Below are 23,087 nucleotides of genomic sequence, written 5' to 3'. Positions count from 1 at the left end.
TTGCTTCCAGAATTTGAGAGCATTTGCCAAGAACAGGAAAACATTCCTTCTGTTTCAACACAGTAGAAACATGTAAGATTTTACACTAGAACTTCTATTGCCTGAAATTCCTAAATTCACAGGTCCAATAAGTAGAATTCAACTTCAACCTACAAATAGTATTTGGGATACAATAACCTTGGAAGCTAATTTAAGATAATACTAAGAGTTTAGTCACAAAAACTTTCTTATATAGCATAAAACTATGTGATAAGTATGATAACAGAGGGATAAAATAACATGTGTATAAGTGCTTCGTATCAATCTTTTTTTATCATCTCAAATATCCTCCTTATTCATCTTCTACTCCTCTAATCCAGCACATGCCTGACACACACAGAAGGCACTCAAATATTTACTGACTGAATGAACTTTTGAGGGCTATCTTTAAACATATACCAAATTTTACCCTTCCTAACAGGTTTCCTTCTTCCTTCCCTTTCTGGTCTTGGCTCTGACCCTCCTCATGAGATGCTGGTGTGCCTTGCCTGAATGTGGATGAGAGGGAAGGTGAACAAATCACTGCTGCCAAGCTGCTGACACTCTGGCCTAGGGTGGGGTTAGGGGACAGGCTGGCTGTCTGCAAGCCAGCAGACTGCACGTGCGCTGACCAGGTCACCAGGTCAGAGCTTGAAATCTGATATCATGGCAGGTCAGGTGGTTGGAAAAGAACCAGGCAAGTGGGTCAGGGAAAGCTAAGAGTTGGAAGTCAGTCAGGAGGCTAGAGGAATATGTGATTGACCAATAGCGTTAAAGTAAGGCAGCTGGATCAGCACAGCTAAGGTCAGAGGAAGTGGTCAAGATAGAGAGGCATAGAGAGCACTGTCAAGAGCCATCCTTCAAAGTTTACAGATGCAGTTTCAAACTTTCTCAGATACGCCCACTAGGGGCACTTCATTTCCTTCTCAAAGAGATCTCATACAAGAAACCCTGTCAGAGTTCCCCTGACAAACTATTTCTTTCTGGAGGGCCTGGAAGAAAGAGACGAGGCCCTATACCATGGAAATTCTGCCTCCCATTCCTGGTAGTGGTCGTGAATTTGGGGGAAAAGGGAGACATTTACTCAAGACACCTTTATGAAAAACTGAAGTATACTTTCCACTATATATTGCCACCCCTAAAAATGTCTAGACATTGATAACCATAATGTGGCCTTTTATAAAGTAGATCACTACTGCAGAGGCCTCAGGGAAGGGTAACATACACCTCTCTTAGAAGTTACACTACTTATTCATCTTTCAAGCGGAGGGGTCACCTCTGAGAAGACTCTTCTAGACTCTCGGATTAAACTAAAAGCTCTCCCTTATCTTGGTACAAGACAGAGTATCAGTAGTATAGTGATAATACTTATCACTCTATTAAAACTATCTTCTGCTACACTCTAATTTCTTTCAGGATCATGGGAATGTCTTGCCTTCACATCTATGGTACCCATTGTAGTGCTGGGCACACAGTAAAGAAGAAAATGTTGGTCAAATTAACTTGATTATCTATATATACATACTTCATCTACCTCATTCTGAGAAATGTGAGGATCACATGGTCAGGTGCACAGAACAATATCTAGACTCACCCCTAATCTTTATGATGTACAAAATGCTGTTTTACTTTGTTTTGAACAGTAAGGCATGATATAAAGAACCATGAGTCCTTCTTTTTCTATTTTTTTCCCCCAATTTCTAAAGTTATCAGACACACAACAGATGATTGTTGTTTCAGCTGACTAGCTGGAATCTTCCAAATCCCCAAGATTTCAGTACCATCATGAAATCAAAAACTTTGTTTCCCAAACTCCAGAGTTAATATTGTTTTTACATCATGACCAAATCCACAGTGGGGTCAGGGGCTCATATATCTTTTTTTTTTTTTTTTTACACTAATCTTGAAGTCTGAAGCAGTTTCTTTATAGCACGTAAAGACAGAAACACACGTTAAAAATTAGCATGCCTCTCTGGGGGAGGTTATAAATTGTTTTATTCTCAAATGCCAGGTAATACTTGATACAGATCAGTGAGATTCTGACTTCTTAGTTTCACAACCAAACACTATCAAAATCACTCAAAACAATAAAACAGAAACAGGTTTAGCTGTTTTATAGTCAGGAAGCACTCAATAATTCTTGTAAAGCACTGTATAGGTAAGAGATGGGAAGCAAGTTTAATTTCATTTTTTTAGCAGATTTGATTTTTTAGAGCAGTTTTAGGTTCACAGGAAAACTGAGCAGAAGGAAGAGAGATTTCCCATATAGGATGGCATCACTGACTCGATGGACGTGAGTTTGAGTGAACTCCGGGAGTTGGTGATGGACAGGGAGGCCTGGCGTGCTGCCATTCAAGGGGGTTGCAAAGAGTTGCACACAACTGAGTGAATGAACTGAACTGAATACTTCCTGCCCCCATACGTGTATAGCTCCCTAATCCCTTTCATACTAATATTTTTTTAAGTATGGCATTAGTATACACCACCAGTTCTGCTATAGACTGAATGTCTGTGGGCCTCCAAAATTCATAGACTGAAACCTAATGACCAATGGGACAGTATGTGGAGATGGGGCATTTGGGAAGCGATTAGGTAATAAGGATGGAGCCTTCATGAATGGGATTAGTGGCTTTATAAAAGAGACTCCAGAGAGCTCTCTCACCCCTTAAGTATTGAGAACACAGCTAGAAGATGGTCTATGAACCAGGAAGCGGGTCCTCACCAGACATCAAATCTTTCAGAGCCTTGATCTCAGACTTCTAACCTCTAGAACTATGAGAAATAAATACCTGAAACTTATAAGCTAACTGGTCCACTTTCCAGATGGCACTAGTGGTAAAGAATCCACCTGTCAACATAAGAGACACAGAGAAGAGGGCTGAATCCCTGGGTCGGGAAGTCCCCTGGAGTAGGAATTGGCAACCCACTCCAGAGTTCTTGCCTAGAAAACTCCATGAACAGAGGAGGCTGGTGAGCTACAGTCTATAGGGTTGCAAGCAGTCACACACGACTGAGCACACACTTTGCTGCAGCAGCCCCAACTGATTAAAACGAGCTTTTATATGAGTTACTCACAACCCTAGTTTGAAGATATCCTAGGATCTCTCAACAATGTTTTGAAATAGTCTATTTTATTCTACAGAGGGATTGACATGGCTTAAAGGAAATAAACAGAATAAAATAATGAGTTGCAACCACAGTATTAGGAAAAAGGGAAAATGTAAACCAGGAGAAAAAGAACTTAAAAAAAGTTACCTTATCAGATGTCACAAAAAGTACCTGCTGCTAAGTCGCTTCAGTTGTGTCCGACTCTGTGCGACCCCATAGACGCCAGCCCACCAGGCTCCCCCGTCCCTGGGATTCTCCAGGCAAAAATACTGGAGTGGGTTGCCATTTCCTTCTCCAATGCATGAAAGTGAAAAGTCAAAGTGAAGTCGCTCAGTCACGTCCGACTCTTAGCAACCCCATGGACTGCAGCCTACCAGGCTCCTCCGTCCATGGGATTTTCCAGGCAAGAGTACTGGAGTGGGGTGCCACTGCCTTCTCCAAAAGTACCCAGGTATCTCAAAAAAATCAATTTTAATTCACCAGAATTACTGCTCACATAAAGCACAAAATAACAACCATCACTTCTTGAGGATTAACATATCCTGGATGCTTTACATGTATTATTGTATTTAATTCTCAGAACAACCTCCATTTTACAAACAAGGAGTCTGAGGTTTAGAAAAATTTTAACTTAAGGTAAGCAGCTGTTAAATAGGCAGACATGAGATTTAAATTTATGTCTGTCTGACTTCTCAGCCACCACAAACTGCTGCTCATCTTATGTCAAATCCCATTTTATCAGGGAAAAAAAAGAGAAACTACAGTGAGATAAAGAATAGTACGTCAAAACTGCCTTAATCTAGAAATTACTGACCTATGATACACAGTAGTAGTAATGTTAGTTGCTCAGTTGTGTCCCACTCTTTCAGACCCCATGGATTTTAGCCTGCCAGGCTCCTCTGTCCATGAAATTCTCCAGGCAAAGTACTGGAGTGGGTTTCCATTTCCTTCTCTAGGGGATCTTCCTGACCCAGGGATCAAACCCGGGTTTCCTGTATCGCATGCAGATTCTTCACCATCTGAGCCACCAGGGAAGCCCAGCAGAAAGGAATCAGGTTTTCTAAAAATGGGGGACAACAGAGGATGAGACGGTTGACTGGCATCACCAACTCAATGGACATGAGTTTGAGGAAGCTCTGGGAGTTGGTGATGGACGGGGAAGCCTCACATGTTGCAGTCCATGGGGTCGCAAGTTGGACACAACTGAGCGACTGAACTGAACTGATTCTAAAAATAACTATAATAGGTAGTGTTGGTGGTGTCATAGTGAGTAAAGGTGCTTCCAAAAATAAATATATAAATGGTTCTGACCTCCCACTTCAAGGTTCCCCTCTCTCCCACAACCAGTTTCATCCTATGTACCAGAGTTTGATTAACTTTTCCTTAATTAACACAGTTTGCATATCATTTTCCTGCCAAAATCCTTCAGTGGCTCCCTACTGTTTAGATCAGGAGCTGGTAATTTTTTCTGTAAAGGGCCAGATAGTAAATATTTTTGTCCACGTGAAGCTTAAGGTTCCAACTACTCAAGCTGGCTGTTTGGCACAAAAGCAGCCAAAGACAACACATAAATGATTAAGTATGGTTGTATGCAAATAAAAATTTATTTGTGTGACACAGAAATTTTGTTTCATATAATTTTCACTGTCACAAAATATTATTCTTTTAATTTTTCTCAACCATTTAAAACAGCTTAGTAGGTCATTAACAACAGGTTGTGGGCTTGGCCCACATGAGCCACAGTTTGCTGATCCTGGCTTAAGACCCATGTAGCATTTGCTCAAAGCCAGAAGAAAATAGACAAAATCAGATATTCAATGAATGCATCTTTTTATTAAAAAATCATTCATTCATTCATCATCTCAGAGAAATAAGAACTATATGGAAAGAGGAAAAGGGAGAAGATCTGTTCCCACAAGGAAAACACTCTTATCATTCTGAGTCCGAAGGGAGAGAGAGGTGAAGTATGCAAGAGTCGAAGATGCTATGACCTTCTCTGCAAGAAGAACTCATTCAATGCTATCTGGATTTCTAGGTACTACCAATCTCTTGGGAACTTTATACTACTTAAGAAAATCAAATGTTTTGATCCAACCTTAACTGCACAACTAAAGATAACTTAAGAAAAATTAATTCTATATTGTCTTTGTGTAAAAGGATTTGAAGCAGCTTGTAAAAACAAACAAAAATACATACAAAACAATATATACTAGCATTAAATTTTAAACCAGACAAGTATATGGATTGGAAGTTATTATTTGCAGACAATATGATTGCATATATAAAATACAGAAGAAGAATTAGGACTTCCATAGCAGTCCAGTGGTTAAGAATCCATGCTTTCACCACAGGGGGTACAGGTTCTACCCCTGGTTGAGGAACTAAGATCCTATGTGCCGTGCAAAATGGCCAAAAAAATAAAAAAGAATTCATAGATAAACTGTTAGAATCAATAAGTGAATTAAACAAACAAAATGAAGCAGGTAATGTTCTGTTTGTTGATCTGGATGCTGATCACATTTCATGAAAATTCATCAAGTTGATGATTTTGAATGTACTGATATGCTAGGATTCAATAACAAGTTCCAAAAAATAAGAGCATACAGAAAACAAAGATGAAAAGACAAGATGAAACAAAGAGTGAAATTAGTGCATAAAAATGAAAATGTATGCTTAAGGCTTTAGCTACTTGGCAAGAATGGGGCACAAATGTGTCCTGTTTGGGATCAAGGTAAACAGGACAATGCAATCAGTTACGGTGTCCATAAACAAAAACTGCTCAGGAAGGAAAAATTAGACTTAAAACTGGGGTCTGAGAGAAATTTCTCCTGAGTGTTCTCAAAAAGATGCTATTCAACAGTGAACCTATCTTCTTACAGTAGAGGCCTTAGTGAGTGACACAGTGATTTTCTCCATAGGCTGATGCCAAAACACCAAAACACAACTCAAGGAAAGTAATCTGGGGTCAAGGAGTAGGTGGGGAGAGAAAAACACTACAGTATAGCTGTACCACAGTCTGGTGGTCTGGAGAGACATAGAAGAATGAATGATCATCTAGGCTCTCTTCTTTAAACAGTGTTTCTCTAAAGCGAGCTTTTGATAAGCATCGCCTGACAGTGAGTTCAAGGTCATACTCACTAAGACAGGTACCCAGAGTCCAAATATTGTATAATGTCATTAAAACACTGGGGACAGATGCAGAAAGCAAACCTATGGTTACCAGGGGGTAAGCAGGGGTGGATAAATCGGGATTGATACATACACACTACTGTATATATTAAAATATATATATATAAGTAAGTAAGTAAAGTCACTCAGTCGTGTCCGACTCTTTGTGAACCTGTGGACTGCAGCCCACCAGGCTCCTCAGTCCGTGGGATTCTCCAGGTAAGAATACTGGAGTGGGTTGTAAGATATAAATAAATAAAATAGACAAAATAGATACATGGCGGTGGTTAGTTGCTTCAGTCATGTTCAACTCTTTCGCAACCCCATGGACAGTGGCCCACCAGTCTCCTCTCTCCACAGGATTTTCCCAACCAGAATACTGGAGGGTGTTGCCATGCCCTCCTCCAGGGGATCTTCCTGACCCAGGGATCAAACCCACATCTCCTGCACTGCAGGAGGATTCTTTCCCGCTGAGCCACTGGGGAAGCCCATAGGTCCTTATTGCTGCTGCTGCTACTGCTGCTAAGTCGTTTCAGTCATGTCCGACTCTGTGTGACCCCAGAGACTGAAGCCCACCAGGCTCCCCAGTCCCTGGGATTCTCCAGGCAAGAACACTGAAGTGGGTTGCCATTTCCTTCTACAACGTATGAAAGTGAAAAGTGAAAGTGAAGTCGCTCAGTTGTGTCCGACTCTTATTGACCCCATGGACTGCAGCCCACCAGGCTCCTCCGTCCATGGGATTTTCCAGGCAAGAGTACTGGAGTGGGGTGCCATTGCCTTCTCTGTAGGTCCTTATTAGTTACCTATTTTTACATATTGCATATATATATATACACATATACTATTGTTGTGTATATATTATACATATATACATGCACAATTTGGGCTATATACATATATGGACTTTTATCTATTTTATTGTATATATATATACACACACATATTTTGGGAAGATCCCCTGCAGAAGGAAATGGCCACCCATTCCAGTATAGTTGCTGGGAAAATTCCATGGACAGAGGAGCCTGGTGGGCTACAGTCCATGGGGCTGCAAAAGAGTCAGACACGACTTAGTGACTAAACAACAACAATAGGACCTACTGTATCGCACAGGGAACTCCACTCAACACTCTGTAATGGCCTATGGGGAAAAGAATCTGAAAAAGAGTGGATATGTGGATATGTGTAACTAATTCACTTTGATGTATACCTGAAACCAACACAACATTGTAAATCAACTATATTCCAATAAAAATTTTTAAAAAACAAAACCCTGAGGAATGGAACACAGAAGATATAGCAATTCACTGTGACAGTCAGTAGAGTGGGAATTGGACAGTAGCCTCTAAAAGGCTATCAAGGAAAGTTGATATGCAGAGTGATTATTATATATATATAGTCAAGTCTCCATCACAAATAAAGATCTGGTTTTCTCCATAGCATGTTTTAAGCCAGATACTCTATAACCCACCCTTCACACCCTCCTGAAGCAGACCAGATACGGCAGCCACCATCCTCAAAAATTTTCAGTGGCCACCCATGTCTACTGGATACACTTCAAAGTATCAGCATGAATGTCAGGCCCTTTGTGTGGGCTACGTCTGCCTTTCCAATCCCATCTGTTATCTCCCACTACACACCCTACGACCCAACCACACCTCACTGCTCAGCGCTTTCCCAACATGACACAGAGCCTCAGACCTCTCTTGCCTTCGCATGTGTTCTTTGGACCTGGTAGCTTCTCATAGGGAAGAAGAGATGAGCATCCAGAGTTTGTGGCAATGCCCTCCTGTGTCTGTCACCTCAATGCGCCTGTGACAAGATTATCTGTTTCTATGATTCCTGCTTCCTATAGGCTCACCCCCAGCCTCCATGTCACAGGGACTGAGCTCCAACTGAAAATATCCCTGTGAGCATGTGTGTGGGGTTAGTGAATCACTTACCCTACAATATGGCTCCTTCTTTTTTATGTCCTCCTGCTGGATCAGCCTCAGGCCCTGGACACCATTCTGCAGGCCTCTCTCATACAGGGCCTGAAGTCTGGGAATTTCTTCTTGTTCAACAGCCACTATAAGCTTAGAAAGAAAAGACATAAAGAATATGAATAAAGTTAAACATATCATCAGCTACGAAAGATAAAGTCAATGGAAAATCACAAATTTTTGTATGATTCAAACTGGGTTGAGTTTTTAAAACTGCTTTTTGCTTCATGTATCTACTTCTCCCTTTCTCCATGACTTCACTCTTCCTCCACCAAAATATTTGTCTTTAGACTGCATTAAAACAAAGGTGAGGCGTAGCCTCAATTTTCACATCTGCCATCACAGTTGCTATGTGCGTCTTGGCCATACGTATCCTCTTCACTGTTTCAATCCCAGAGGGGAACAAAGCACAGCTTGTTTTGTCTTTAAATTAAAAAAACAAAAAAACAGAATATCAGAGCGATAGGAAGTATTCAGTATAATGGGATATCACTAACAGAAAACTATTTTCTGGAATAAAGTACATTTCAAAGTATTTACTGAGGCATTCTGTCATAGGGGAGGAAAACAGAAAATTCAACAACTTTACTCAAGATTCCTTTTCTATTAATATTTATTTCTGGGCAAAGTATCTGTTTGAGGTAGTTTCTTTCTTACTTAATAGTTACCAGCAAAGGAAAACACAGATGATATTCACAAGTGCATTAGAATTCAAAAATCACTATTTCATAGCAAGGAGTCAATCACAGCCCATGAGGTAATACTTTTAATTGAAGTGCAAAGGTTATCTAAATCAACAAATACTTAACCTTAAAAACAGATGTGGAATCAGACGGCACTATCAAGAAAGTAAAAAGATAATGCACTGAACTAGAGAAAATATTTGTAAATCATGTCACTGATAGGATCTAATATGCAGAATATATCAAGAACCCTTTACAAACTATACAGACTTACATACAAAGTAAGTAAGTTACAGGGATGTAATGTACAGCATGGTGACTATAGTTAGTAATTGTGTCTTTATAGGTAGCAATTGTGTATAGTTAGTAATTGCATATTTGAAAGTTGCTCAGAAAGTAGATCTTAAAAGTCCTCATTATGGACTTCCCTGGTGATCCAGTGGCTAAGAATCTACCTGCCAATGCAGAGGACATGAGCTCAATCTCTGCTCTGGAAAAATTCCACATGCGAGGGGCAACTAAGCCCATACACCACAGCCACTGAGGCCAGTGCGCTCGAGAGCCCGTGCCTTGCATCGGGAAAAACCACCACACAAGGCATGTGCACCACAACTAGAGAGGAGCCCGCTCTGTGCAACTAGAGAAAGCCTGCGTGAAGCAACAAAGAACCAGCTAAAAATAAAGAAATAAATACAATATTTTTAAAGGATCATATAATATTTTTTTAAAGTCCATCATCACAAGGAAAAAAATTCTTACATGTTAATCATACTTCAATTTAAAGAAATAAAAGGACATCAAACTTGATTTAAAACAAAGAAGTTGGAGACGGGCAAAGACTCAAATAAGCAACTGAACCAGGAAAACTATGAAATCAGGTTATTAAGTCACACTGACATTGCCATGGCCTGGAAGCAGCAATCTGTAAAGTAATCCCTGGAGCTGAGCTGAGTAGGTTAAAAGCAATGACATGATTTGATGTGAAGAGGGAATATGAAGTAGTATTCAAGGCTCCAGAAAGAAGCAGGTGTTACAGAGCTCAGAATCATCGTATGGGCAGGAATGGGGCCTGCTATGTTTCTCAAAGGTGTTCAGTGGATGATGGTCGGTTCCTTTGGCTTAAAGCATTGGATGTTTAGTAGGTCTTGCATTCATGCAGTGAATCTCACTTGATCTTGATATATAATTCTTTTTATATGTTGCCACATTCAGTTTACTAGTATTTTGTAACAAACAAACCCTCATAATGCAACCATAAAAACTGTAAATATACTTCCACATTTTGCTTTTTTTTTTGCTTAATAGTATGTCAAGACCATTTTCCCACATCATTAAAAAATTCTTCATAGCATTTTTAAGGGCAACAATGAATTTTTATTCTTAAAAATTACGTGGAGAGGAGTTATAAGGAAATACTGTGAACAACTATAAGCCAACAAATTAGATAATTTATATGAAATGGGAAAACTCATAGAAAGATACAAACTTGTGAAACTGACTCAAGAAGAAAAAGAATATGTGAATAGACCTATAACAACTAAAGAAACAGAATTAATAACTTTTAACAGCTCAGACCTCATGAATGCTACCAAGTATGTAAAGAAGAATTAGTACCAATTCTTCACAAAATCTCCCAAAAAACAGAAACAGGAACACTTCCTAATTCAACAGATCAGTTAACAGTCAAACAAGACAAAGATATCAAAAGAAAACAAAAACTGCATATCAACATACCTTATGAATATTGATACAAAAATTCTGAACAAAATACTAGTAAACTGAACGTGGCAACATATAAAGAGAATTATACATCAAGATCACGTGAGATTCACTGCATGAATGCAAGGCCTCCTAAACATCCAAAAGTCAGTGAATGTAATAAGTTCATGGTAATAGAACAAAGGACAAAAACCACACGACTGCCTCAACAAAAGTGGAAAAGGCATTTGAGAAAATCCAACACGTTTTCATGATTGTGCTGTGCTAAGTCGCTTCACTTGTGTCCAACTCTGTGTGACCCCATGGACTGCAGCCCACCAGGCCCCTCCATCCATGGGATTCTCCAGGCAAGAACACTGCAGTGGACTGCCATTCCCTTCTCCATTTCATGATTAAAAACACTCACATAATACAGGTAGAAAGGAATTTCCTCAGTCTGGTAAAGGACATCTTAAAAAAAAAACAAACCCACAGCTGTCATTATACTTAATAGTGAAAGACTGAATGCTTTCTCTCTAAAATCAGGAACACAAGGATATCTACCCTGACTACTTCTATTCAGCACTACATTAGAGATTCTACGCAGATAAAGCTAGGCTTTGCATGCATGTGAAGTCACTTCAGTCATGTTTGACTCTGTGACCCCATGGACTTTAGACTGCCAGGCTCCTCTGTCCACAGGATTCTCCAGGCAAAAATACTGGAGTGGATTCCCATGCCCTCCTATAGGGGATCTTCCTGACCCAGAGAACAAACCCATGTCTGCTGGGTCTCTCGCATTTGCACACCACCTTTAGCAGTATGTGAACTGTGAACTTCCAGATGTACAAGCTGGATTTAGAAAAGGCAAAGGAACCAGAGACCAAACTGCCAGCATTCACTGGGTCACAGAGAAAGCAAAGGAATTCCAGAAAAACATCTACTTCTGCTTCACTCACTACACTAAAGCCTTTGACTGTTGGGATCACAATAAACTGTGGAAAATCTTAAAGAGATGGGAAAACCAGACCACCTTTCCTGTCTCCTAAGAAACCTGTATGCAGTTCAAGAAGAAACAGTTAGAACCAGACATGGAGCAACGGACTAGTTCCAAGCTGGGAAAAGGGTACGTCAAGGCTGTATACTGTCACTGCTAATTTAACTTCTATGCAGAGTACATTATGCAAAATGCCAGATTGGGTGAATCACAAGTTGGAATCAAGATTGCCACGACTAAAAAAACAGATTGCCGAGAGAAATATCTATAACCTCAGAACCTCAGATATACAGATGATAAATGGCAGAAATTGAAGAGGAAAGAAAGAGCCTCCTGATGAAGGTCATAGAGGAGAGTGGAAAAGAGGGCTTAAAACTCAACATTTAAAAAGTAAGATCATGGCATCCAGTCCAATCACTTAATAGCAAATAGAAACAGAAACAGTGGAAACATTGACAGATTTTACTTCCTTGGGCTCCAAAATCACTGCAGATGGTGACTGAAGTCATGAAATTAAAAGACACTTGCTCCTTGGAAGGAAAACTATGACAAACCTAGACAACGTATTACAAAGCAGAGACATTACTTTGCCAACAAAGGTCCATAAAAAAAAAAAAAAGCTGTGGTTTTTCCGGTAGATATGTATGGATGTGGAAGGTGGCCATAAACAAGGCTGAGCACCAAAGAATTGATGCTTTTGAATTGTGGTGCTGGAGAAGACTCTTGAGAGTCCCCTGGATTACAAGGAGATCAAACTAGTCAATCCTAAAGGAAATCAACCCTGAATATTCATTGGAAGGACTGATGCTGAAACTGCAATACTTTGGCCACCTGATGCAAAGAGTCAACGCATGGGAAAAGACCCTGATGCTGGGAAAGATGGAAGGTAGGAGGAGAAGTGGGCAACAGAGGATGAGATGGTTAGATAGCATCACTGACTCAGTGGGCATGAAACTAAGCAAACTCTGGGAGATAGTGCAGGACAGGAAAGTCTGGTGTACTGCTGTCTTTGGGGTCACAAAGAATCAGCCATGACTTGGCGACTGAACAATTCAACACTCTATTCTTGTATTGTACCACAGTAGCATATTGCCCAATATGCTACTGGAGATCAGTGGAGAAATAACTCCAGAAAGAATGAAGAGGGTACTGTGTAGGGCCACCCAAGATGGACTGGTCCTGGTGTACACAAGGTTTTGTTTGTGCCCTCCAAGAGTCTGTTTCCCCAGTCTTGATCACATGGACCACAAACTGTTTAACTCAATGAAACTATGAGCCATGCCGTGTAGGGCCACCCAAGACAGATGGATAATGGTGGAGAGTTCTGACAAAACACAGTCCACTGGAGAAAGGAATGGAAAACCACTTCAGTATTCTTGCCTTGAGAACTCCATGAACAGTATGAAAAGGCAAAAAGATAGGACACTGAAAGATGATCTCCTCAGGTCAGTAGGTACCCAATATGCTATTGGAGATCAGTGGAGAAGGAACTCCAGAAAGAATGAAGGGATGGAGCCAAAGTAAAAACAACACCCAGTTGTGGATGTGACTGGTGATGGAAGTAAAGTCCAATGTTGTAAAGAGCAATATTGCATAGGAACCTGGAATGTTAGGTCCATGAATCAAGGCAAATTGGAAGTGGTCAAACAGGAGATGGCAAGAGTGAACATCGACATTTTAGGAATCACTGAACTATAATGGACCGGAATGGGTGAATTTAACTCAGATGACACTCTATCTACTACTGAATCCCTTAGAAGAAATGGAGTAGCCATAGTAATAAACAAAAGAGTGTGAGATGCAAGACTTGGATGCAATCTCAAAAACAACAGAATGATCTCTGTTCATTTCCAAGGCAAACCATTCAATATCAGAGCAATCCTAGTCTATGCCCTGACCAGTAATGCTGAAGAAGCTGAAGTTGAACAGTTTTACGAAGACCTACAAGACCTTCTAAAACGAACATCCAAAAAAGATGTCCTTTTCATTACAGGGGACTGGAATGCAAAAGTAGGAAGTCAAGAGATACCTGGAGTAACAGGCAAACGTGGCCTTGGAGTACAAAATGAAGCAGGGCAAAGGCTAACAGACTTTTGTCAAGAGAATGCACTGGTCATAACAAACACCCTCTTCCAACAACACAAGAAAAGATTCTACACATGGACATCACCAGACAGTCAATCCCAAAATCAGCTTGATTATATTCTTCACATCCAAAGATGGAGAATCTATACAGTCAGCAAAAACAAGACCAGGAGCTGACTGTGGCTCAGATCATGAACTCCTTATTGCCAAATTCAGACTTAAATTTTTAAAAAATAGGGAAAATCACTAGACCATTCAGGTATGACCTAAATCAAATCCCTTACAATTATACAGTGGAAGTGACAAATAGATTCAAGGAATCAGATCTGCTAGACAGAGTGCTTGAAGAAGTATGGACGGAGGCTCATGACATTGTACAGGAAGCAGTGATCAAGACAATCCCCAAGAAAAAGAAACACAAAAAGGCAAAATGGTTGTCTGAGGAGGCCTTAAAAATAGCTTAGAGAAGAGAAAGTAAAGGCAAAGGAGAAAAGGAAAGATATACCCATTTGAATGCAGAGTTCCAAAGAATAGCAAGGAGAGATTAAAAAAAAAAAAAGCCTTCTTCAGCAATCAACACAAAGAAATAGAGGAAAACAATAAAATGGGAAGGACTAGAGATCTCTTCAAGAAAATAAGATACCAAGGGAACATTTCACGCAAAGATGGGCCCGATAAATGACAGAAATGGTATGGACCTAACAGAAGCAAAAGATATTAAGAAGTAGCAAGAATACACAGAAGAACTATACAAAAAAGATCTTCATGACCCAGATAACCACGATGGTGTGATCACTCACCTACAGCCAGACATCCTGGAATTCGAAGTCAAGTGGGCCTTAGGAAGCATCACTACGAACAAAGCTAGTGGAGGTGATGGAATTCCAGTTGAGTTATTCCAAATTCTAAAAGACAATGCTGTGAAAGTGCTGCACTCAATATGCCAGCAAATTTGGAAAACTCAGCAGTGGCCACAGCACTGGAAAAGGTCAGTTTACATTCCAATCCCAAAGAAAGGCAATGCTAAAGAATGTCCAAACTACTGCGCAATTGCACTCATCTCACATGCTAATAAAGTAATGCTCAAAATTCTTCAAGCCAGGCTTCAACAGTACTTGAACTGTGAACTTCCATATGTTCAAGATGGAAAAGGCAGAGGAACTAGAGATCAAATTGCAAACATCCGTTGGATCACTGAAAAAACAAGAGACTTCCAGAGAAGGATCTACTTCTGCTTTATTGACTACCCCAAAGCCTTTGATTGTGTGGATCACAACAAACTGTGGAAAATTCTTAAAGAGGTAGGAATACCAGACCACTGACCTGCCTCCTGAGAAATCTATACACAGATCAAGAAGCAATAGTTAGAACTGGACATGGAACAACAGACTGTTTCCAAATCAGGAAAAGAGTACGTCAAGGCTGTATATTGTCACTCTGCTTATTAAACTTATATGCAGAGTATATCATGTGAAATGCCAGACTGGATGAAGCACAAGCTGGAATCAAGATGGCTGGGAGAAATATCAATAACCTCAGATATGCAGATGACACCACCCTTATGGCAGAAAGTGAAGAGGAACTCCTGCCTCTTGATGAAAGTGAAAGAGGAGAGTGAATATGTTGGCTTAAAAGTCAACATTCAGAAAACGAAGATCATGGCATCTGATCTCACTTCATGGGAAATAGATGGAGAAACAGTGGAAACAGTGACAGACTCTATTTTGGGGGTCTCCAAAATCACTGCAGATGGTGACTACAGCCATGAAATTAAAAGATGCTTGCTCCTTGGAAGAAAACCTATGACCAACCTAGACAGCATATTAAAAAGCAGAGACGTTACTCTGCCAACAAAGGTCCATCTAGTCAAGGCTATGGTTTTTCCAGTAGTCATGTATGGATGTGAAAGTTGGACTATAAAGAAAGCTGAGCGCCAAAGAATTGATGCTTTTGAAATGTAATGTTGGAGAAAACCCTTGAGAGTCTCTTGGACTGTAAGGAGATCCAACCAGTCCATCCTAAAGGAAATCAGTCCTAAATATTCATTGGAAGGACTGATGCTGAAGCTGAAACTCCAATATTTTGGCCACCTGATGCAAAGAACCGACTCACTGGAAAAAGCCTTGATGCTGGGAAAGATTGAAGGCTGGAGGAGAAAGATGACAGAGGATGAGATGGTTGGATGGCATCACCGACTCGATGCACATGAGTGTGAGTAAGCTTTGGGAGTTGGTGATGGATAGGGAAGCCTGGTGTGCTGCAGTCCATGGGGTTGCAAAGAGTTGGACACAACTGAGTGACTGAACTGAACTGAACTGAACTGAACCTAAGTAAATTAGGCAAGAAAAAAAAGCCCAGTTTAAAAAAGTAAAACTATCTTATTTGTAGATGACATGATCCTGCATGTTGAAAGTCCTAAGGAATACACACACACACATACACACACACAAACTACTAGACTAAGAAATGAGTTCAACAAAGTTGAAGGATAAAGATCAATATGTAAAAATCAATCCTATTCTATACATTAGCAGTAAATAAATGCAACTGAAATTAAGAAAATAATTTTCCTCACGAAAGCATCAGGAAGAATAAAATATCAACGAATAACATTAACAAAAGAAATGTAAGAACTGTACAATGAAAAATAAAAAATATTGTTGAAAGAAATTAAAGAAAATTAACATAAATGGGAAGACATCCCAATTTCATGTTTTGCAAAATTTAATACTGCTAAGATGGCAGCACTCCTCAAATTGATCTATAGATTCAGTATAATCTCTATCAAAAATACCAGCTGCCCTTTTGGAGATACTGACAAACAGTATTGGCATAAGGACACACACACATCAGTGGAACAGAATAGAGAATCCTAAATACGCCTTCTTACATTTATGCTCAACTGATTTTTGATGCAGATGCCAAAACAATGTATTGTAGAAAGAACAACTTTTTTCAACAAATGGCACTGAGACAACTGGATATCCCATGCAAAAGAAGGAAGCTGGACCCCCTCCTTACATCATACACCACAATTAATTAAAAAATGAACCTACACTGGTAGAACACGTGTAGGGGGTGGGGTGGGAGCTTTACTTCTGGTGGCAGGGTCTGGGAAGGGGCAGTAGGCCAGCTGCAAAGGTGCTAAGAAGCACCTAAAGCAGACCAAGGAGCTGGATGAAGATGATCGGGCATTCAAGCAGAAACAGAAAAAGCAGCAGAAGGGGAGTTCCCTGGGGGTCCGGTGGTTAAGAATCTGCCTGGCAAAGCAGGGGACAAGGGTTCCAATCCTGGTGGGGGAACCAGGATCCCGCATGCCGCGGGGCAACTAAGTCCATGTACGGCAGCTACAGAAGTGTCCGCCCCACCACGAAAGCCAGAGCACCGCAACAAAGACACAGCATGGCCAAAAAGCGAGAGAGAAGCAAAAGAAACTTGAGAAGCTGAAAGCAAAGGCTGCAGGGAAGGCCCTCCTGGAGAAAGGTGGAATTAAGAAACTTGTCAAAAAGTAAGCTGGGGGACTTCTCTGGTGGTCTAGTGGTTAAGAATCCACCTTCCAATGCACGGGATGTGGGTTTGATCCCTGATCAGGAAAGGGGAACTAAGATCTCACATGCTATAGGGCAACTAAGCCTGTGAGCTGAGGAAGACCCAGTGCAGCCAAGGGAAAAAAAAAACAAAACACCACTTTTAGGGCCTTCCCTGGTGGTCTAGTGGCTAATACTCTGCTCTCCCAATGCAGGGGGCCTGGGTTCGATCCCTAGTGGGGGAACTAGATCCCACATGTTGCAACTAAGACTTGGTGCAGTCAAAAAATAAAAATACATATATAAAAAAAAGGAAGCTGTTCTTTGTGCTGGAGGCAATGAGTGAGTAAGTGAAGTCGCTCAGTCGTGTCCGACTCTTTGTGACCCCATGGACTGCAGTCTATCAGGCTCCTCCGTCCATGAGATTTTCCAGGCAAGAGTGCTGGAGCGGATTGCCATTTGGCAATGGTAATCCTTAATTCCGTTCCCGATTCTCTGCCATAATGTCTATTGCCACCTATAGCTAGAATGAAGTACTGTCTTGAAGCCTGCCACACATTTAAAAACAAACTTTTGTTAAGGTTTAAAAAAATGAAATCATACAGCGGCTCATCTTCTCTTTAGTTCTTCTCATTCAGCCATTTCTACCTTAGCTGTGCAGTCAGAGTAAGCCCAGCCTAGAATCCTGCCAAAGTCTGTTCCTCAGTCTGCTCTAGCTCCAATTCTATACCACTCAGAATTAAATCGACTCATCTGGGGAGGAAAAGGGACTAAAGATCTAACCATCAGAATTAAGGCTTTGATATTAGAAGAAGATCAGGAGCAAATTTTCATGATCTAAGGTTTGGCAATGATTTCTTAGATATGACATGAAAGGTACAAGCAACAAAAGAAAAAAAAAGATAAACTACACTTCATCAAAATCAAGTTTCTCTGCTTCAAAGGATACCATCAAGAAAGTAAAAAGAAAATCTACAGAATGGGAGAAAATATTTAGCAATATTTTAAATATCATCATTACTATTATTTTATTTTAAAAATAAAAATATTTTAATATTTTAGTAAATAACATATAACTGATAAGGGGCTATATTCAGAATATATAAATAACACAACTCAACAGTAAAAAGACAAATAACTCAATTTTAAAATGGGCAAAAGATCTGAATAGGTATCTCTCGAAAGAAAATAAATGAATGGCCAGTAAGTACATGAAAGATGCTTAACATTATTAACTCGGAGAAGGCAATGGCACCCCACTCCAGTACTCTTCCCTGGAAAATCCCATGGACGGAGGAGCCTGGTGAGCTGCAGTCCATGGGGTCGCGAAGAGTCGGACACGACTGAGTGACTTCACTTTGACTTTTCACTTTCATGCATTGGAGAAGGAAATGGCAACCCACTCCAGTGTTCTTGACTGGAGAATCCCAGGGACTGGGGAGCCTGGTGGGCTGCCATCTATGGGGTCGCACAGAGTCGGACACGACTGAAGTGACTTAATTAAGCATTATTAATTACTAAGCTTAATTATAAAAAACCCACAGTGATACAGCATTTCACATCCTCTAGGATGGCTAAAATAAAGCAGACAATAACTGGTGTTCATGAGGATATAAAGATACTGGAATCCTCACCAATTGCTGATGGGGATATAAAATAGTACAGCACTTTGGAAAACAGTTTGGCACTTCTTCAAAACGTTAAACATATAGTTTCTGTATGACCCAGCAACTCTACTCCTAGGTATATACCTGACAGAAAGGAAAACATAGGTCCACACAAAAACTTGTACATGAATGTCCATAGCAGCATTATTCACAGTAGCCCAAAAGTGGAAACAACCCAAATGTCTATCAGCTGATAAATGGGTAAACAAAATGTGATGTATCGACCCAATGGAATACAAAGAGGGATGAGGTACTGATTCATGCGGCAAGATGAATGAACTTTGAAAACACTACTCTAAGTGATAGAAGCCAATCACAAAAGACAACATTTTGCATGATCCCATTTATATGAAACATCTAGATTTTGCAAAGAAAGATACAAAGAAAGAAAAGCCAGTTATTTTTTAGATCAACATTTAAGATTACTAAGAAAATACTATTTATAAATAAGTCAAGGCCCTAGTAAAATGCCATACCTTGCCACATTGCTTGTAGGAAATTCCCTTTTGGTTACAGTACTCGTAGATGAGGGCTGCACCTTGCACACATAATTTAGCTTTCAGAGATTCAGGTTTATAATAAATCCCACTATGTATGACACCACTGTTATGTCCAGTCTGATGAACAGCTATGGAACAAGAGAAATACATTTAAGAGAAAGCACATACAGGACTCATTCAAAACCCAAGAAGTAGGGGAATACAGTCAGAGTTAAAGCTATTAGAGACCACTATTTAAAACTCTGCCTGGGCCTGTTCTTCCAGTTGGAGCACTGGTAGCTTCCCCAGCAGCCAACCACAGTATCTGTGCCAGGTCCCTCCAGTTCATCTCTGACGTCAGCTATGACTTTGGGGTACAAACCCACCCTCACCACCAGCAATCCACTTCAAGGGCCCAATATGGCTCTCTGCCTTTTGCCCCAGGGTGTTCTCTAATCTTTGGGGGCAGAGGGACTCAACATCCCTAGGGACAATCCTCAAACAAAGGGACAGAAGTTGAAGGGCACATGAGCACAATCCTGGGAAACATTAGGCAGTTCCTCAGAGGTCTCGGTGGAATCAAGCTCACAGCTTCAACCTGGATAACACACCTTCACAAGATTTTCCCTCCTTCCCTGTTTACTCTCCCCACCTACTGACTCCTGCTTCCTTGGATAACCTCACAAATAAATCACCTTTTTTTTTTTTTAAAGTCACTCAGTCATGTCTGACTCTGCAACCCCATGGATTAATACAGTCCATGGAATTCTCCAGGCCAGAATACTGGCGTAGGTATCCTTTCCCTTCTCCAGGGGATCTTCCCAACCCAGGGACTGAACCCAGGTCTCCTGCATTGCAGGCAGATTCTTTACCAGCTGAGTCACAAGGGAAGCCCATATCCAATATCCAGTATCCAAGCTCTAGTCCCAGGCTCTGCTTTTTGAAGAATCCAGACTGGGACACTAGCATTGACACGTAGATTGAAAGATGCAGAACTGACAACATAAGCAGGTGTTCAGGTTTATTGTTGTTGTTCAGTTGCCCAGTCATGTCCTATTCTTTGCAATCCCATGGACTGCAGTACATCAGGCTTCCCTGTCCTTCACCATCTCCCAGAGTTTGCTCAAAGGTGTTCGGGTTAAGCAACATAACATACATACCTAAATCTTTCTCCTTCTCCAGAACACCAATGGAAAGTGCTGGATGTCGCAGGATGAGTGCTCTGGCAGAGGCAAGCCCCACAATTCCGCCACCAATAATGACTATATCAAATGAGCTTTAAAAGAAAGCCATCTTTAAAGTAACACATGTTTACAGTAGATTTTATCAAACTTTGCATTTTCATCATCAATGAACAATTAAACTATTAATTAATAATCATTAAAATCAAATGTTTACTGGGCTTTGTGATATTTGGCTTTAAAAGTTAATCGGCTACAGCCAGCAGGCAGAATGGCTAGTTGCCCAAGCTCCTCTATGTCTCCATTATACTCTGCATAAGCTGGCTCCATCAGTGGTTACTTGGTTAAGTATCACACTTTCCCCTACTAACTGTCAAAAATTCAAGTGCAGTATGCTCTTGTGCTTTTTTTTGTTTGTTTCTGGGTTTTTGCAGGTGGGGGGTTGGCCACATTGCATGGCATGTGGGATCTTAGTTCCACAACTAGGGACCTAACCCACATACCCTGCATTGGAAGCATGGAGTCTTAACCACTGCACCACCAGGAAGTCCCTCAAGGGCAGTATTTTTGAGGATAAGTTAACATTAAGTCTTTAACACCTTAGTGTGCAAAAAGTCAAAATTATTTTATTTTGCTTAGAAGGAAACAGTGAGAAAATCAAACCTTAAGGAAATAAGTCATCCAGAAATGGGCTCAGAACCAATTTTAGTCACGATAACTCTGATTACACAATCATTTAAAAAATTAGAAAGGGTATGTATAGTCTAACTCAACAGTGAGAAGCTTAAAAAATTACCATTAGCATTGATCAACAAATCTAGGTTTTATAGGAACATGGCCAATTTCACTTTTTCACCCCACTTATTTTTTTTCACTCCCTCTTGCATTATATTATTTCGATCTAAATTCTAAACATCATCTGTAAATATCCAATATGTTATTTCTAAAAGAGCTCTTTAAAACACACACACAATGCTATTATTCTAACCAAAAAATTCAGTTTTTAAATATCTGCAAATATTCACAATTAAACTTTAAGAAGAAAACACAGGAGAAAATCTTTGGTATCTAGGGCTACTTGAACAGTTCACATCAAAAGCATGACCCATAAAGGAAAAAATTGATAAACTGGACTTCATCAAAATTAAAAGTTTTTGCTCTGCAAAAGACTCTGTTAAGGGGATAAGATGATGAACAAATTGGGAGAAAACACTTGCAAACCATATATATGACCAAGGACTCAATTCTTGAAATAAACAAGTCATTTAGAGAATGGGCAAAAAATATGAACAAACATTTCATCAAAGAAGATAGATATAAACATGGCAAATAAGTACATGAAAATATACCTTTAGTCATTAAGGAAATGCAAACTAAGACTACAATGAGATATCACTACACCCCTATCAGAATGACTTTTATAAAAAAAGTGATAATACCAAATGCTGATGAAGATGAGAAGAACTGGATCAACTCACACATTACTGGTAGGAATGTAAAATAGTACAACCACTCTGGAAAAAAGAGTATGGCCCTTTCTTAAAAAACTAAACATGTGCTTACTACATGTCTTAGCAACTGCACTCTTTGGCATATATCTGGAGAAAAACATTGTTCAAAAGAATACATGCACCCCAGTGTTCACTGAAGAGCTGTTTACAATAGCAAGTCATGAAGCAACTGAAATGTCCATCAACAAATGAATGGACAAAGGTGCGGTGCATATATACAATGGAATATTACTCAGTCATTAAAAAGAAATAACGCCATTTTCAGCAACATGGATGAACCTGATGATTATCAAACTAAGAGAAATAAGTCAGATAAAGACAAATATCATACATTGCTTAATTGGGCAATCTAAAAAAATGATACAAATGAACTTATTTACAAAACAGAAAGACAGACTTAGAGAATGAACTAATGGTACCCAGGGGGTAAGATGGGTGGGGGGAGGGATAGATAGATTGGGAGTTTGGGATTGACAGGTACACACTGCAATATTTAAAATTGATAACCAGCGAGGACCTACAGGGAACTCTGCTCAATATTCTGTAATAAGATAATGGAAAAAGAATTAGAAAAAGAACAGATACATGTATGTATGTAACTGCTTCACTTTGCTGTATACCTGAAACTAACACAACATTGTTAATCAACTATGCTCCAATATAAGAAAAAATATGAATATGAATTCACTTGACATCAGATTTCTAAATTGTGACAATGACATCCATAAGTCAGTAGAGCCACTTCCTTGGTGGTCCAGTAGTTAACTGCCAACACAGAGGGTGAGGGTTCCACCCCAGGCCCAGGAAATAAAGTCCCACATGCTGCATGTTGTAGGCAAAAGACAGAAAGCAAACAGACAAACAAAAGAAGCCAAAAAAAAACAAAAACAAAAACAAAACAAAAACAACAACAACAACAAAAAAAGTCAATGAAGTAGTAGTTTCAAGAAGAAAAAAAGGATTTCTAACCTAGAGTTAAACTGTAT

General features: G+C 40.0%; 1 protein-coding gene across 2 annotated transcripts in view; it reads right to left on the bottom strand.

Annotated features, from left to right (window-relative positions):
* The window catches only part of L2HGDH (L-2-hydroxyglutarate dehydrogenase), a 51,318-nt gene that overhangs the window by 25,175 nt on the left and 3,056 nt on the right, over positions 1-23,087 (bottom strand). For both annotated transcript variants that reach the window (XM_018054366.1, XM_018054367.1), the window contains exons 2-4: positions 20,570-20,685; positions 19,407-19,558; positions 8,235-8,366 (exon numbers count right to left, since the gene is read on the bottom strand). In XM_018054366.1, the coding sequence (XP_017909855.1) occupies positions 8,235-8,366; positions 19,407-19,558; positions 20,570-20,685 (400 nt within the window). The remainder of the gene's footprint in view (positions 1-8,234; positions 8,367-19,406; positions 19,559-20,569; positions 20,686-23,087) is intronic.

The sequence above is a fragment of the Capra hircus genome, chromosome 10 (genome assembly GCF_001704415.2).
Source record: "Capra hircus breed San Clemente chromosome 10, ASM170441v1, whole genome shotgun sequence".
NCBI lineage: Eukaryota > Metazoa > Chordata > Mammalia > Artiodactyla > Bovidae > Capra > Capra hircus.
This window is presented reverse-complemented; position numbering and strand designations above follow the sequence as displayed.